This window comes from Myxocyprinus asiaticus, chromosome 15 (genome assembly GCF_019703515.2).
Source record: "Myxocyprinus asiaticus isolate MX2 ecotype Aquarium Trade chromosome 15, UBuf_Myxa_2, whole genome shotgun sequence".
In the NCBI taxonomy this organism is placed as follows: domain Eukaryota; kingdom Metazoa; phylum Chordata; class Actinopteri; order Cypriniformes; family Catostomidae; genus Myxocyprinus; species Myxocyprinus asiaticus.
The window spans coordinates 34,648,974-34,663,511 of record NC_059358.1 but is presented as its reverse complement, the minus strand read 5'-3'; the positions used below and the strand labels follow the sequence as shown (position 1 = coordinate 34,663,511).

Here is a 14,538-nt window from a genome sequence, read left to right as displayed (position 1 = left end):
ACCTGAAAACATATTGAATATGAACTGTAAACCTATTTATCAACACAATCTTTTACAATAAAGGCTTTTATGACTCAACATAAAATACTGTACTGAACTACTCACTCATTGACTTAAAAAATTATGTCTTGATGCAAGTTAACCACACAGTAACAGGCATGCAACACTTTCCTCATGTAAATTAGACTTAATGAAACATTTAAGGTTAAGTTTATAATACATTTTATTTAGCCACTCTCGATAAACCTCTTATAATTATACCTGTTACCACAGAAAAAAACAATGCAGTAATCAAGAAATCAATTTATTTTCTGTGTAATGACAGAGTACAGATGTGATAAACTCAGTGTCTCCCGATGAAGTCACGCAGCAGCTCAGCTCACCCCTCGTACACACGTGTGAAATGGGCGAAACCAGAGATTTAGCAGAGATGGGCCACTTCTATTAATCAAAATCAAATCGAAATCAAATCACTTTGTCACACAGTCATATACACAAGTGCAATGGTGTGTGAAATTCTTGGGTGCAGTTCCGATCAACATAGCAGTTGTGACAGTGATGAGACAGTACCAATTTACAATAACATCAAATTAACACAACACAATTTAAAATCTAATATACACATAATTACACTCAACAATATACAAATAATAACATACACTGTACAGTATACAATATGCACTATATAGATACACATTATTGAATAAAAATAAAAATATATAAAAAAGTATATATAGAATGTACAGTATTGTACTGTATTGACATTCAGGCTGTCGGTTGATAGTCAGTTGTTAAGAGAGAATATAATATAATAATAATATAATTTATGACAGTCCGGTGTGAGATATAAGAGTAAGGGTAATAAAGTGCAGTGCTGATGTATTTGATCGTGGGAGATCAAGAGTTCAGAAGTCTGATTGCTTGGGGGAAGAAGCTGTCATGGAGTCGGCTGGTGCGGGTCCTGATGCTGCGATACCATCTACCTGATGGTAGCAGTGAGAACAGCCCATGGCTCGGGTGGCTGGAGTCTCTGGTCCTCCAAGCTTTTTTCACACACCGCCTTATATATATTTCCTGGAGGGAGGGAAGCTCACCTCCGATGATGTGTCTGGCAGTTCGCACCACCCTTTGCAGTGCTTTGCGGTTGTGGGCGGTGCTATTGCCGTACCAGGTGGAGATGCAGCCAGTCAGGATGCTCTCTACAGTGCAGGTGTAGAACCGTGTGAGGATGTGGTGGTTCATTCCAAACTTCCTCAGCCATCTCAGGAAGAAGAGGCGCTGATGAGCCTTCTTCACAACAACTTCAGTGTGGATGGACCATGTGAGTTCCTCAGTGATGTGGACACCCAGGAACTTGAAGCTGCTGACTCTCTCCACTGGTGCTCCATTGATGGTGATGGGACTGTGTTCTCTGTCTTTTCTTCTGAAGTCCACCACAAGCTCCTTTGTCTTACTGACATTGAGGGAGAGGTTGTGCTCCTGACACCAGTGTGTCAGTGTGCACCTCCTCTCTGTAGGCTGTTTCATCATTGTCAGTGATCAGACCTACCACCGTCGTGTCATCAGCAAACTTAATGATGGCATTGGAGCTATGTGTTGCCACACAGTCATGTGTGTACAGGGAATACAGTAGTGGGCTGAGAACACAGCCCTGTGGGGCTCCAGTGTTGAGGGTCAGTGAGGAGGAGATGTTGCTGCCTATTCTAACAACCTGGTGTCTGCTTGACAGGAAGTCCAGGATCCAGCTGCACAGCGAGCTGTTTAAGCCCAGAGCCCGGAGTTTCTCATCTAGCTTGGAGGGCACTATGGCGTTGAATGCTGAGCTGTAGTCTACAAACAGCATTCTCACATAAGTGTTCTTTTTTTTTTTTCCAGGTGGGAGAGAGCAGTGTGTATTGTAGATGCAATGGCATCATCAGTGGAGCGGTAGTTGCGGTAAGCAAACTGCAACGGGTCAAGAGAGAGAGGCAATACAGAGCAGATGTAATCTCTGATTAGTCTCTCAAAGCATTTGCTGATGATAAGGGTCAGAGCAACAGGACGCCAGTCATTTAAGCAAGTTATTTTTGATTGTTTTGGAACAGGCACAATGGTGGATGTTTTAAAGCATGTGGGGACTACAGACAAAGAGAGAGAAAGGTTGAAAATGTCCGTAAAAACACCAGCCAGCTGGTTCGCGCACGCTCTGACGCGGCCGGGAATGCCGTCTGGGCCCGCGGCTTTGCGGATATTCACCCGTCGGAAGGATCGGGTTACATCCACTACAGAGACGGAGAGTGAACTAACCTCTGTAGCTTCAGCCGCGAGAGCTCTCTCCGCGAGGGCGGTGTTATTTCCCTCGAAACGAGCATAAAAAGTATTTAGCTCATCCGGGAGAGAGGCAGCGGTGTTCATGGCAGAGTTTTTATTCCCTTTAAAGTCCGTGATGATGTTAATTCCCTGCCACATGCTTCTAGAGTTGGTGGTGTTAAACTGTCCTTCAGTCTTGCTCCTGTACTGGCGTTTTGCGGTTCTGATAGTTTTTCGGAGGGCATAACTGGCTTGTTTATGCTCCTCCGCGTTCCCGGAATTAAAAGCGGAGGTCCGCACATTAAGTGCCGCGCGAGCATCGTTATTTATCCATGGTTTCTGATTTGGATAGATCCGTATTGTTCTGGTCGGAACCACATCCTTTACGCACGTTCTGATGAAACACATTACGCTATCAGCGTAAAGCTCGATGTCGTCATCAGAGGCGGACCGGAACATCTTCCAGTCCGTGTGATCAAAACAGTCTTGTAGCGTAGAATCTGATTGGTCCGACCAGCACTGGATCTTTCTGAGGGTGGGTGCTTCCTGTTTCAATTTCTGCCTGTAAGCGGGCAGAAGCAGAATGGAAGAGTGGTCCGATTTGCCAAATGGTGGGCGGGGGAGGGATTTGTAGCCATCCCGGAAGGGAGAGTAGCAATGGTCCAAAACCCGGTCCCCTCGTGTGTTGAAACTAATGTGCGGGTGGTATTTTGGTGCGACTGATTTTAAACTGGCTTTATTAAAGTCCCCGGTCACAATGAACGCGGCCTCAGGGTGCGCGGTTTCCTGCTCACTTATACTCCCATACAGTTCCTTGAGTGCCCGGTCTGTGTCGGCTTGTGGGGGGATGTACACAGCTGTGATAATGACCGCTGTGAATTCCCTCGGTAGCCAGAATGGTCGACACAGAAGCATAAGAAATTCCAGATCAGCACGGCGTCTTACTCTGATGAGAACGCCGGCTCTGTTTCCCCTTTTCCTTTTGCGTTTCCGCGGCCGTGCTGCCCAGACAGAGGGCTCCGCTTGCGTGTTTGTAAACAGCGGGTCGGCATTGAGGAATGTGAAGTCCGGTTTACGGTGTGAAATTGCTGAACCAATGTCCAAAATTGTTTGTCTGTCGTAGACAATAAGGCAGACAACATCCAAGACAAAAAACATAAGAATTGTGAACAAAACAAACAAAACACTATGTTGTGTCGGAGCTCGCAACGCAGCAGCCATACTCGGCGCCATCTTGAGTCCAAAAAGCATCAAATGAATTGAATGAATGGGAGGATTTGAAACGCTCAGCCATGAAGCTCTAGTACCCAGTGGTAAAAATGTAGAAAGGAAGTCCTGTCTTACAGTTAAAAGAGCCAGTCACCTTTTAGATACAGACATCACCTGTCAGTCAACTCTAGAATGTGCATGCGCATTAGCTACACGTGCTGGGAAATTTTTGTTTTTAGTGTAATATGAGGTTAGGTAAAGAATCACAATTTATGATTCCAGTATTGTCAGTTTTTATTGCTGATTTGAAATGTTCTTTGATCGTAATCTTGGCCAACCATTTTTGAGATTATGGTCTTTCTTCGTTCAAGTAGATAGGAGCTCCACTGGCATGACTGGACATAGCCTCCCGAGAGCATTCCAAAGATGGCCGACAGTGGACTGACTTGCTAGAAAGACTTTGGTGATACTTGGTTGGTTTTAAGTTATTTCTGTAATGGGAATTAGAAAAATAGCGCAATCCTCTAAGTAGCAGGCTAGCAGATACAAGTTTGTTTACTAATGGCAGCTACTGTCTCATGTTTTTTATTGCTTTGTGCATCATACAGGTTGCAGCACTTCCCACAGTTTTTCTTCTGAGGATAGAAGTACCTTCCCCAGAGTAGGAGCTAAAAAGTCAGTCTAAAGTCCCTCTTAACAGCTAAGAGGAACTAGTTCCTCTCGTACAAAAACGACGAAAAGTACTAGTTCAGGGTTAAAGTACTTAAAACTGGCTTTAGTTCCTGCAGTGGGAAAGGGCCTAATATCTATTTGTGGTTTCTAAAGCGGTATACCCATGTCCTGTGTTAATCGCATGACGCTTCATACTCTGGCCATGTGTTTATACTGCAATCATCTAAACCTCTCCTAAAGCTTGATCAGGCTCACCGCTGCAACATCAGCTCTAAGAGCCTGACCTGTGTTTTCATACGCTTGATTGGCTGCTTGTCCTAGTATGTCTCTAATCCTGTTACTGGATGGTGTTAAATGGGAAGCCTCTAAATGTTTATAGGTTTGAAAGCACATGCAAGGTTTTAGAAACACTGAAGCCCGGGGCCATAATTTCTATTCTGGGAGCACCCTGGCCGTGAAGGGCCCGCTCCATACCTGACCCCCAGACAGCTTAGGCTGCTTTAGCGCAGCATAATCTCATTTACTGGGTTTTAGTCAGTCATTTTGCAGCTGCTTATTCTTTGCGCTCACTTCCCGTGTCTTGATTGGTTTATATTTTGATATTAACAGCTCAATCTTAGAGCATAGTTAGAGAAGAGGAGTCCTGTGTGACGTGGAAAATACATTTGATTCAAAGTGCTATCTTGATCAACAACGATGCAGTTTCTTCAATACACATTTATATATTTTGTTTGTGATCAGTGTTGGGGGAAACTACTTTGAAATTGTAAAGTAGTTACAAAAATGAAGCCATTTAATGGGGCATTTTTTATAGTTATAAATATATAACTCAAGTGCAAAAAACAAAGTGAATCTCAATTAGAGTCACTGCAAACAGAAAAATGTGCACTGTATACAACAGCCGTGCTGCTGACACGCTACAGGGAAATTTAGTAAAATTACTGACGCTTCTTTTAGTTAGTCCACAACACTGTTTTAACATGTATTTCCTATGGACCTATGAACTATGAACCTGGACTGAATTATGCTCTCAATGTTGATTCCTCATCAAATATTCCAGGGCAAATTTAAATGTGTCAGGGAAACCAGCCTGTGGAATCAATTGTTCTTTGTAGACCTGCAAACCTTCTTTGAACCTTAGATTTGGTTCAGATTAGGTAATCTGCTCCACAGTCAGCATTCTTTTCTAAACAGCGTTCTTTCCCACGCCATTTCTCCCTTAATCCCTAAACCCTCTAACCTAAGTCATGTGACCAACAAGTCCTATAGTATTCCCTCATTGTGAGAGTTTCAAGTGCCACCACAGATTGGATTTTGTGTGATCAGTCATCCATAATCTTGGAAATGTGACAGAATAGGCGTGGGAGCTGATAGAGACAAAAACATTTAGTTTTTGAACCGTTTCTCAGTTAAGAGGGGGCACAGTTGAGTTTCATGCTTTTAGGATCACCATATCTAGATAAAAGTTAAAGCCCTGGATGTATGCACTAGGGCTGGGCGAGATGATGATATATACCATGGCAATGATATAAAGTGTCAATCGATAGAGATTTTGCTATGTCATATATATCATGAAACGTAAATATCCATGTTTGCAGTATGGGCTTATCTATCAGTGGGCAGGGCTTCACATTAGACTGAGAGAATTTAAGAAACATGGACAGGGGTTTAAATGTTTTTGGTGGCCACCAAAGCAAACTCAATGACATTCATCTTGCTTTCTGTGCATCATAAGTGCTTAATATGCTTCTCATCTGACATGCACATCTGTGTTTCATGTGAGCGGCGTGTGCACTTTCTTTGGAGCATGCAAGTGCGCCAGTCCAGCAGGATTCTCGATATTTACAGGAGTGCGCAGAGCTGGATCACACGCGCTACTTAATTTTTGACATAGGAAAAGCCCTGAGAAAAACATCTCCACAAAATGGGACGACTCCCAAACAAGTCAAGAAAATAAAGAGAAGCTTGTTATTAAAACAGGTGTGGCATCTGTGGTGTAAACCCAACACAGAGCAGAAAAATGTAATCTGCAAACTGTTGCACGACGATAATCATTCGTAATAAAAGCAATTTGTTTTACCTCAAAATGAAGAACACAAATTAATATTATGAAAGCCAAAAGATGTGTTCTGCATTAATTTGGCCAGAAGTGTTTTATTTGATATTTATTTTCTGTAAGAAAGTTGTACATAATTTTGGATATTTTCTGCAAGAAGTGTTTATTTTCATTGTATTATTATTATTATTATTATTATTATTATTATTATTATTATTATTCTTTTTACTTCTGTATTGTCTATGTTTTGTTGCTTTGGGATGATCTCGAGTTTCTTGAGGAAAGTTTATAATAATATTGGTTAACAACATGTGGCATAATGAGAAATTTAGCATTATGGTAAGAATGATTTAAAAACAATTTGGGTTTTTTTGGTACTTGGACTATTGTCAAGCTCTAAATAAAGAGAAAATTGTATAAGAGGAAATATTTGAAAGTATTTAATTTATTGACAGGACCATCCAAATATAGACTTTATGGTTATTTAAGACATAAGCCAATTTTTATTGATTTTCCCAAAAAGTTTACTATATTGTGATATAAATTGTTATCATTCATGATATAACACTCATATTGTGATTATATGATTTTGGTCATATCGTCCAAACCTAGTATGCACAATCAGATTTGGATTTAGATGAAACATTTAAAACCGGTTAGTCGACAGTTTAGATGTTAGCCTCAAAGAAAGGACTATGTGCAGATCGACTCCGCCACACTAGCTGATTTTTCCAGTGGTTTTCAGGTGCGAGCTTCATTAACAATCGCCGGCCAGGGCGAAGGGAGACTAAGTGCTCATTAGCGTCTCTCAGTGGGAGGTCGTTAATCACTTGTCCATCGGGACTCCCTGCTGAGTTAATGGTTCAAGTAACGGAAAAGCACAGCAAAATGGTTAGGAAAAAAAAATCACACTGTCGTCGAGATGGGGTCCTGTGTTCTCGTCAAGTGACCAATGAGCTTCTTTTACTGAAACTCTAAGCTGTCAAGCTGATTTGAACGTTTTCATCACACTCGGCTGCATATCACGAACGCTGATTGTAATCCATAATGATTTCAAGCGTTTTTCCTGCATTTTTCTCCTACACTAAATTTACTAATGCAAGCAAAAAATGGATGAAAAAGTGGAGGTTTTTATTAAACAATTTCTTTACTCAATGAAAGCTGCATATGGTCATACGCATTCTAGAGTAAGCCTCAATGGGATAAACATTCATGCACTTTCACAAGGTAAAGTTACTCCATGAATCGCACACCTGGCTCGTTTGGAGCATTTGTTTTGGAACCTTGTGTGTGTTCTCCCTTGGATCGTTTCATATAGGCAGATATGAACACGGCAATCACACTGGGATCCACACCAAAACAATCGGTCCGAGACCACCTGGATGAAGACATCTGTAGGTCGGCTCGTCAATGTAATTCATCATCAAAACGTGGATGTAGCCTTTTGGTGTCTATATATAATATAGGCCAGTCTTCACGATCACTTCTCTCTTTTGGAGAGCGACAGAACAGACACAGGTATAAACCTGGATTCACTCGTTCTATGTGTGTGTTTGTGTCAGTCACGGGAGGGAGCGAGAAAGAGCTCCGTGACACTGAGAGCAGGTACTTTACAATGCAGAAATAATGCGAATGCAACTAATGATGGATAAAAATAACCACAACGGAAATTGTAAAACTCATCCATTTGTCTGATAATGTTTATTTGCAGTGCAACCTCAGACTGGAATGGGCATTCTGTACCATGCGGTGACATCTTGCATAACCATGACATAATCAATACTCTAATATTTGTACCTGTTGACACCTTTTTACAAGTATATCATTTGAACTGTATATCGATGTATGAAGAAAGTGCAACATTTTAACTGTTTTAGCCACTGTTTTGGAACAAATCAATCAAGCTACATGTCTGAAAATGCCTTTTATCACTCTATTACAATTGTTCATGCTCACGTCACATGCTACTCATGTTATTTTGTCGAGATCTACGTGACAGAATCGGAGAGAGCGAGTTGCGGTGAGTTGGTATGTTTGTCACCACTCCACCATTCTAAATCGACAAGTGTGTCAAACCTCCGACTGAAGAGAGCGAGATCTCAGCTAAACAGTCTGCATGTGTGACACCCTCTGAGTTGTTTTTAGTCTGCTAGTGTTGCGCTGGCTTTAGCAGTTAGAGGTCAGGGCACCCTAGACTGACATTTTATCCCTCCTTTGTGTGAAATCACAAAGGAAGCCCTCATGCTTTCCTGGATCCTTTCAAATTAAGACAGACATATTAGTTTTGATTTGGTGGAGAAGAGTTTTACAATGGTAATAATTTTATTATTATTAGAACATTTCTGTCAGTAATATTTAATGTAACACTGTTTTTAAAGCAGTGTTTTACATGGATTTCCATAGTGAATTTCTGTTTTTTGTCTAACTGTAATTTTATAACACATTTAAATGTTATTGAATGTGTAGCTAAAATGAAAGGGATTTTGAAGACAACACCCCCAAGTTCAGTGAATTGATTCAGTTAAAGCATTTTCCACAAATGGACACCGCTTTAAGTTTTCATAGAATAAAAGGAAGTCACAAAATATTATTTGTAAGCCCAGCAAATGTCTGAAGCCACAACTTCTGAAATGGCATTTAAAATGTTAATGGATGTATTGCTTGATTTAGATATTTGGTCAGATTCATGTATGTTGTCTATACTCACAAGAAGCCTCAAATCAACAAATTTAGTTTACTATTACATTTTAAATTGCCATTGAAAGTTTTTAATTTTGTCACCTTTGCGACCAGTTCATTTGCAGTCTAAAGCCCTGGAGCTATTCATAAAACAAAGTTATTGTCCAATCAGTTTTTTTGTTTGCAGATATTATATTACCATCCTTAGAATATTTTAACATGCAATGATTTATGCGTGTTCTTGCAAATGTTTATTTTTTTATTATTATTTCTCCCCCATATCAAAAATGGATTTACTCATGTTTTTATTTTAATTCAAACGTGTTTAAGCCCAATTTCTCTAAATATTCTTTCAGCTGAGCATTGAGAAAGCCCAGGCCATTGCCGAGCAAGTGGAGCTGAAGGCAAAGGTTGTGCAGTCAGAGGTGAAAACCATTACTCTCCGTCATAAGAAAGCTCTCGAGGAGCGTGAGTGCGAGCTGCTCTGGAAGGTGAATTAATGCATTTTTACCTTTCTTTTATAGACAAACCATTCCTTCCTGGTATTTAAGGCTGAACCAGTTTGTAGGCTATAAAGTAACAGCATATTCTGAGGCATCGAAGGTTACTTTAAGAGAATTTTAGTGGGATAAATATTTCACATTTCTTGTAGTGCTATTTGGTTACATTCTGGCTGGTTTCCAGGTATCTCACTTGATATGTGGTGGTTAATTGTTGATGTAAAATTATTTATGATTGGGTGGTAACCAGCTCTGTGACCATTTTATTTGATGAATAGTACATTAGCAAGACACTTTAAAAACTTAAAGTAGATTTTAAAGCATTTTCTTGTTAATGACATCACTGCTGTTCTTTGAAAGCAATTTTAAAGCATTTCTGTCCTATGGGTAAATTCAGGAACCTTTTTTTTGTTTTCTGCACAGGTTGAAAAGATCCGCCAAGTGAAGGCAAAGTCACTTTACTTGCAGGTTGAGAAACTACACCAGAATCTCACCAAGCTGGATAGTACCATCGCCACAGTGACGCAGGTACTAGAAGAAGGCCGTAGCATAGATGTCCTGCTAGCACGCGAGCACATGTTAAATCATCTACAGGAGCTTAAGTCCCTTCACTGCATCCTACAGCCCCAAGAAGATGATCGCATCATGTTCACTCCTCCAGACCAGGCCCTTCTGATTGCCATCAAGTCCATGGGCCTCATCAGCAGTGGAGCCTTTGCCACAGCTTCCAAAGCTCACGGTGAAGGCCTCAAGAGGGCACTGCAAGGAAAGCTAGCTTCCTTTACTGTGGTAGGGTATGATCATGATGGTGAACCTCGGTTGTCTGGTGGGGACAGTGTGTCTGTTGTGCTTATGAGTCCAGATGGTAAACTGTCTAGTGCAGATGTTTCTGACCACCAAGATGGGACTTATACAGTCAGCTATCTTCCTAAGAATGAAGGTGAGCTATTGCTGTCAGTGCTCATATGCAATCAGCACATTGAGGGAAGTCCCTTCAAGGTGATGGTCAAGTCTGGTCGCAGTTACGGAGGTATTGGCTTGCCAGTTGCTTCGTTTGGAGGAGAGGGTGATGGTGATGGGCAACTCTGTCGGCCTTGGGGCATTTGCGTGGATAAGGAAGGCTATGTGGTGGTCGCGGACAGAAGCAACAACCGTGTGCAGATCTTCAAGCCTTGCGGCACGTTCCACCACAAGTTTGGCACTTTGGGATCACGACCGGGTCAGTTCGATCGGCCGGCCGGTGTCGCTTGCGACAGCCAGAGGAGAATCATTGTGGCAGATAAGGACAATCACCGCATACAGATCTTCACCTTTGATGGCCAGTTTCTTCTCAAATTTGGTGAGAAAGGAACCAAAAATGGGCAGTTCAACTACCCGTGGGATGTGGCTGTCAACTCCGAGGGGAAGATCCTGGTTTCGGATACACGCAACCACCGCGTGCAACTCTTTGGGCTTGACGGGACATTCCTCAACAAATACGGCTTCGAGGGTGCCCTCTGGAAACATTTTGACTCTCCTCGTGGTGTGGCCTTCAATCAGGAAGGCCACCTTGTGGTGACCGATTTCAACAATCATCGGCTGCTCGTCATTAGGCCTGACTGCCAGTCAGCACGCTTCCTCGGGTCTGAGGGAACCGGAAACGGGCAGTTCTTGCGCCCACAAGGTGTAGCAGTGGACCAGGAGGATCGTATCATTGTGGCTGACTCCCGCAACCATCGCATTCAGGTGTTTGAACCCAATGGCAACTTTTTATGCAAGTTTGGAACTCACGGTAACGGCTTTGGTCAGATGGATCGACCCTCGGGTATAGCGGTTACGCCTGATGGAACGATTGTTGCTGTGGACTTTGGAAACAACCGAATCCTCATGTTCTGACCTCCAAGGTTTGAAACACAAAACTCTAACTGTGGACAGTTGGGAAAAGGAGATTTTGCACATCTGTCAGGAGCAAATGCAATTGAATGATAGAAAAGTGATAACAGTTATGGAGACTTGACAACTTTGTCTCGATCGGTCCTTTATCATTTTGTACGGTTCTCACAAATGCTTACCGTTACGGCACAGAGTTTTGAATTCTACAAGAGTGTTTTGCTCTTGGAATGCATTTTCAAATCTTTTTCTTTTTTTTTTCTCAGGGAATTTCTTGCATTCTTGAAATATTTTCTCTCTGCATTACACCTACCTCATCTAGCTAATGTATGAATGTAATCGCATTTGTGCAGAGACCTAGTCCGTGAAGTTTTAAAAAGGAACGTCTACCTCAGTGGGTTTTTTTTTTCGTAGAATGTGAGGACATGACATATTAAAGTATGAAACAATGTTTAGTTATTTGCACAGTTCGCACAATTTTATTTCCTAATTGTTACTGTGCACAGGACACAAGTCAAATCCCTGAATATTTCTCATAACGATGGATGACACACACAAAAAAAAAAGCTGCATGTTTTGGCAGAAACATTGGATAATATTTTGATATATCTACTGCGTTGTTTTTGAATTTTCATGTACATTTTAAATCGGACTTCATCTATCTCGTACCTTATTTTAACCTCTTACCTCATTTACCGTGATATACCTCTGGGTCCTTGAGCCTCATTACACATATACCTCTCTTTATGGTCATTTCCATTTGAAAAATTATCTAAGTGGAAGCGATTACCAAAAAGTAACTTTGTATTGATAAAAGTGATGAAAGATATATTGCTGAACTAGGCAGATTAATGTAGTAATGTGATAAGTCTCTCATTATGTAATCGAGACTTTTTGCTTTGGCTATGACAAATGCTACTCGGAGAAGAGTTATTATTTTAAATGTGTTATGGAAAAGAAAATTAAGAATTGGAGGGTGGTCTTTAAAGATGATATTTAGATCTATTTAATTTTTTGGGGTGGGACACTTATTAAAAAGAATGTAGACACTAAATGGAATATCTAAGTGTTAAAAAAGGCCTAGCCCTTGTCTTTGTGTTTATTCATTGTGATTATGAATGTTTTTTTCTTTTGTTTTTCAAATCTACGATTTATGCAAAGTAAAAACTGTTTAAGTGATAGAAATACACGATTGACATAACTGGCAAACAAGAATACAATCCAGTTTCTCTTTTTTTTTTTTTTTTTTTTTTTTCCTATTGTGAAAATGTCTCCGTATTGGACGTGTACATCTATATAGGCCAAGTTCTTAGTTTTACCCAGCTGGCTTTATTAGAGTCCCATTACAAACAGCTGTATCAGATCAAAAGTTGTTTTTTGTTGTTCTATTGATTATAGCATGGCCTACAGTGCTTCCTGTGTCCATTTAAAGAAAGATCTCCAGGGAGACCATTCACTCTGTCAGTGTAACATCGTTTGAAAACACTTAGAATCAATTGAGCCCAGTTTGAAATTGGATAGTTTGTGCTTGACTTGTGGGTAACCACTTTAAAGTGTTGTTTGCTTCTGCATTCAATTGATTAAAAGAAAAACAAGAGGAAGCAAAGCATTTGGAGGAAAAAAACAAAAAACAGAATATATATATGAAAGCATTTATACAGACAGGAGAGTATATCTCACCAATGGCATTCCATACCTTTGAATTGCCACAGGCCTCTTGTGTAATTAATTATTAATCACTAACTTTCACGTTTTCCCTTTCTGGGATTAAGTGGCCCACGTTCCCTTGTTAGTTTGTATGATCCTGTCCTTTCAAGACAAGGGTCATGTGTGCATTGCTTTGGTGGTTTTCAAATGGAGAAGTGGCCAATTGTGTGGTAGGCCCACTTACAGAGCAAACCCTTTTCATTTGATACTCTATAATTCATGCATTACAGATTAGGCATGATTTGCATGATGCTTTGATTTTTACATGTTTAGGTGACAACATTTAAATTCAGCAAATTGTGGGAGAGCTAGATGACCTGTTAGTAAGCGGTCATGATGTTTTGTCCTGGCCTTGTTCTTGTCATCTGCCAGTCTAGTAATCTTGTGTCCTATCAATCCAATCATAAGTATTAGTAAGCTTGCATGTAGTTACCCGTGCCTTGTCATGATGCTACAAAAATAATCGCATTTGAATGTCTTTGCCAAAGGATGACTATAGGAAATGGGCAAGTGCCAAAAATTATTCTGAAGGTCTCTGAGATGAGCATTTGATTCTTGTTTAAGTAGATCTCTTTGAATTTGCTCATCAGACTTTTTGCTTACAATTACACCGATCAGCCACAACATTAAAACCACCTGCCTAATATTGTGTAGGTCCCCATATTGCTGCCAAAGCAGCGCCAACCCGCATCTCAGAATAGCATTCTGAGATGATATTCTTCTCACCACAATTGTACAGAGGGGTTATCTGAGTTACTGTAGACTTTGTCAGTTTGAACCAGTCTGGCCATTCTCTGTTGACCTCTCTCATCAACAAGGCATTTCCGTCCACAGAACTGCCGCTCACTGGATGTTTTTTGTTTTTGGCACCATTCGGAGTAAATTATAGAGAGTGTTGTGTGTGAAAATCCCAGGAGATCAGCAGTTTCAGAAATAATCAAACCAGCCCGTCTGGCACCAACAATCATCCATGCGATTTATCTAATCAACCATTCATGTGGCTGCAGTGCATAAAATCATGCAGATATGGGTCAGGAGTGTCAGTTAATATTCACAACAACCATCTGAATGGGGGAAAAATGTGATCTCAGTGATTTAGACCGTGGCATGATTGTTGGTGCCAGATGGGCTGGTTTGAGTATTTCTGTAACTGCGGATCTTCTGGGATTTTCACACACAACAGTCTCTAGAATTTACTCTGAATGGTGCCAAAAACAAAAAACATAGAGTGAGCGGCAGTTCTGTGGTTGGAAATGCCTTGTTGATGAGAGAGGTCAACAGAGAATGGCCAGACTTGTTTGAACTGACAAAGTCTACGGTAACTTGGATAACCACTCTGTACAATTTTGGTGAGAAGAATAGCATCTTAGAATGCTATTCTGTGATGTGGGTTGGTGCTGTTTTGGTGACACGAGAGGGACCTACACAATATTAGGTAGATGGTTTTAATGTTGTGGCTGATCTGTGTAAAACCTTGTTATAGTGCTTCTAAACTTATTTTCTAATAGCTTGTTGATCTTGGGATATTTATGTTGCATTTTAAAGGAGAGATGTTAA

General features: G+C 40.8%; 1 protein-coding gene across 1 annotated transcript in view; it reads left to right on the top strand.

Annotated features, from left to right (window-relative positions):
• LOC127452560 (E3 ubiquitin-protein ligase TRIM71) overlaps positions 1–13,646 on the top strand; it is a 43,666-nt gene extending 30,020 nt beyond the window's left edge. The window contains exons 3-4 of the mRNA XM_051718097.1: positions 9,262–9,396; positions 9,829–13,646. Of these exons, the coding sequence (XP_051574057.1) occupies positions 9,262–9,396; positions 9,829–11,280 (1,587 nt within the window). The 3' untranslated portion in view covers positions 11,281–13,646. The remainder of the gene's footprint in view (positions 1–9,261; positions 9,397–9,828) is intronic.
• The last annotated feature ends 892 nt before the right edge of the window (positions 13,647–14,538 follow it).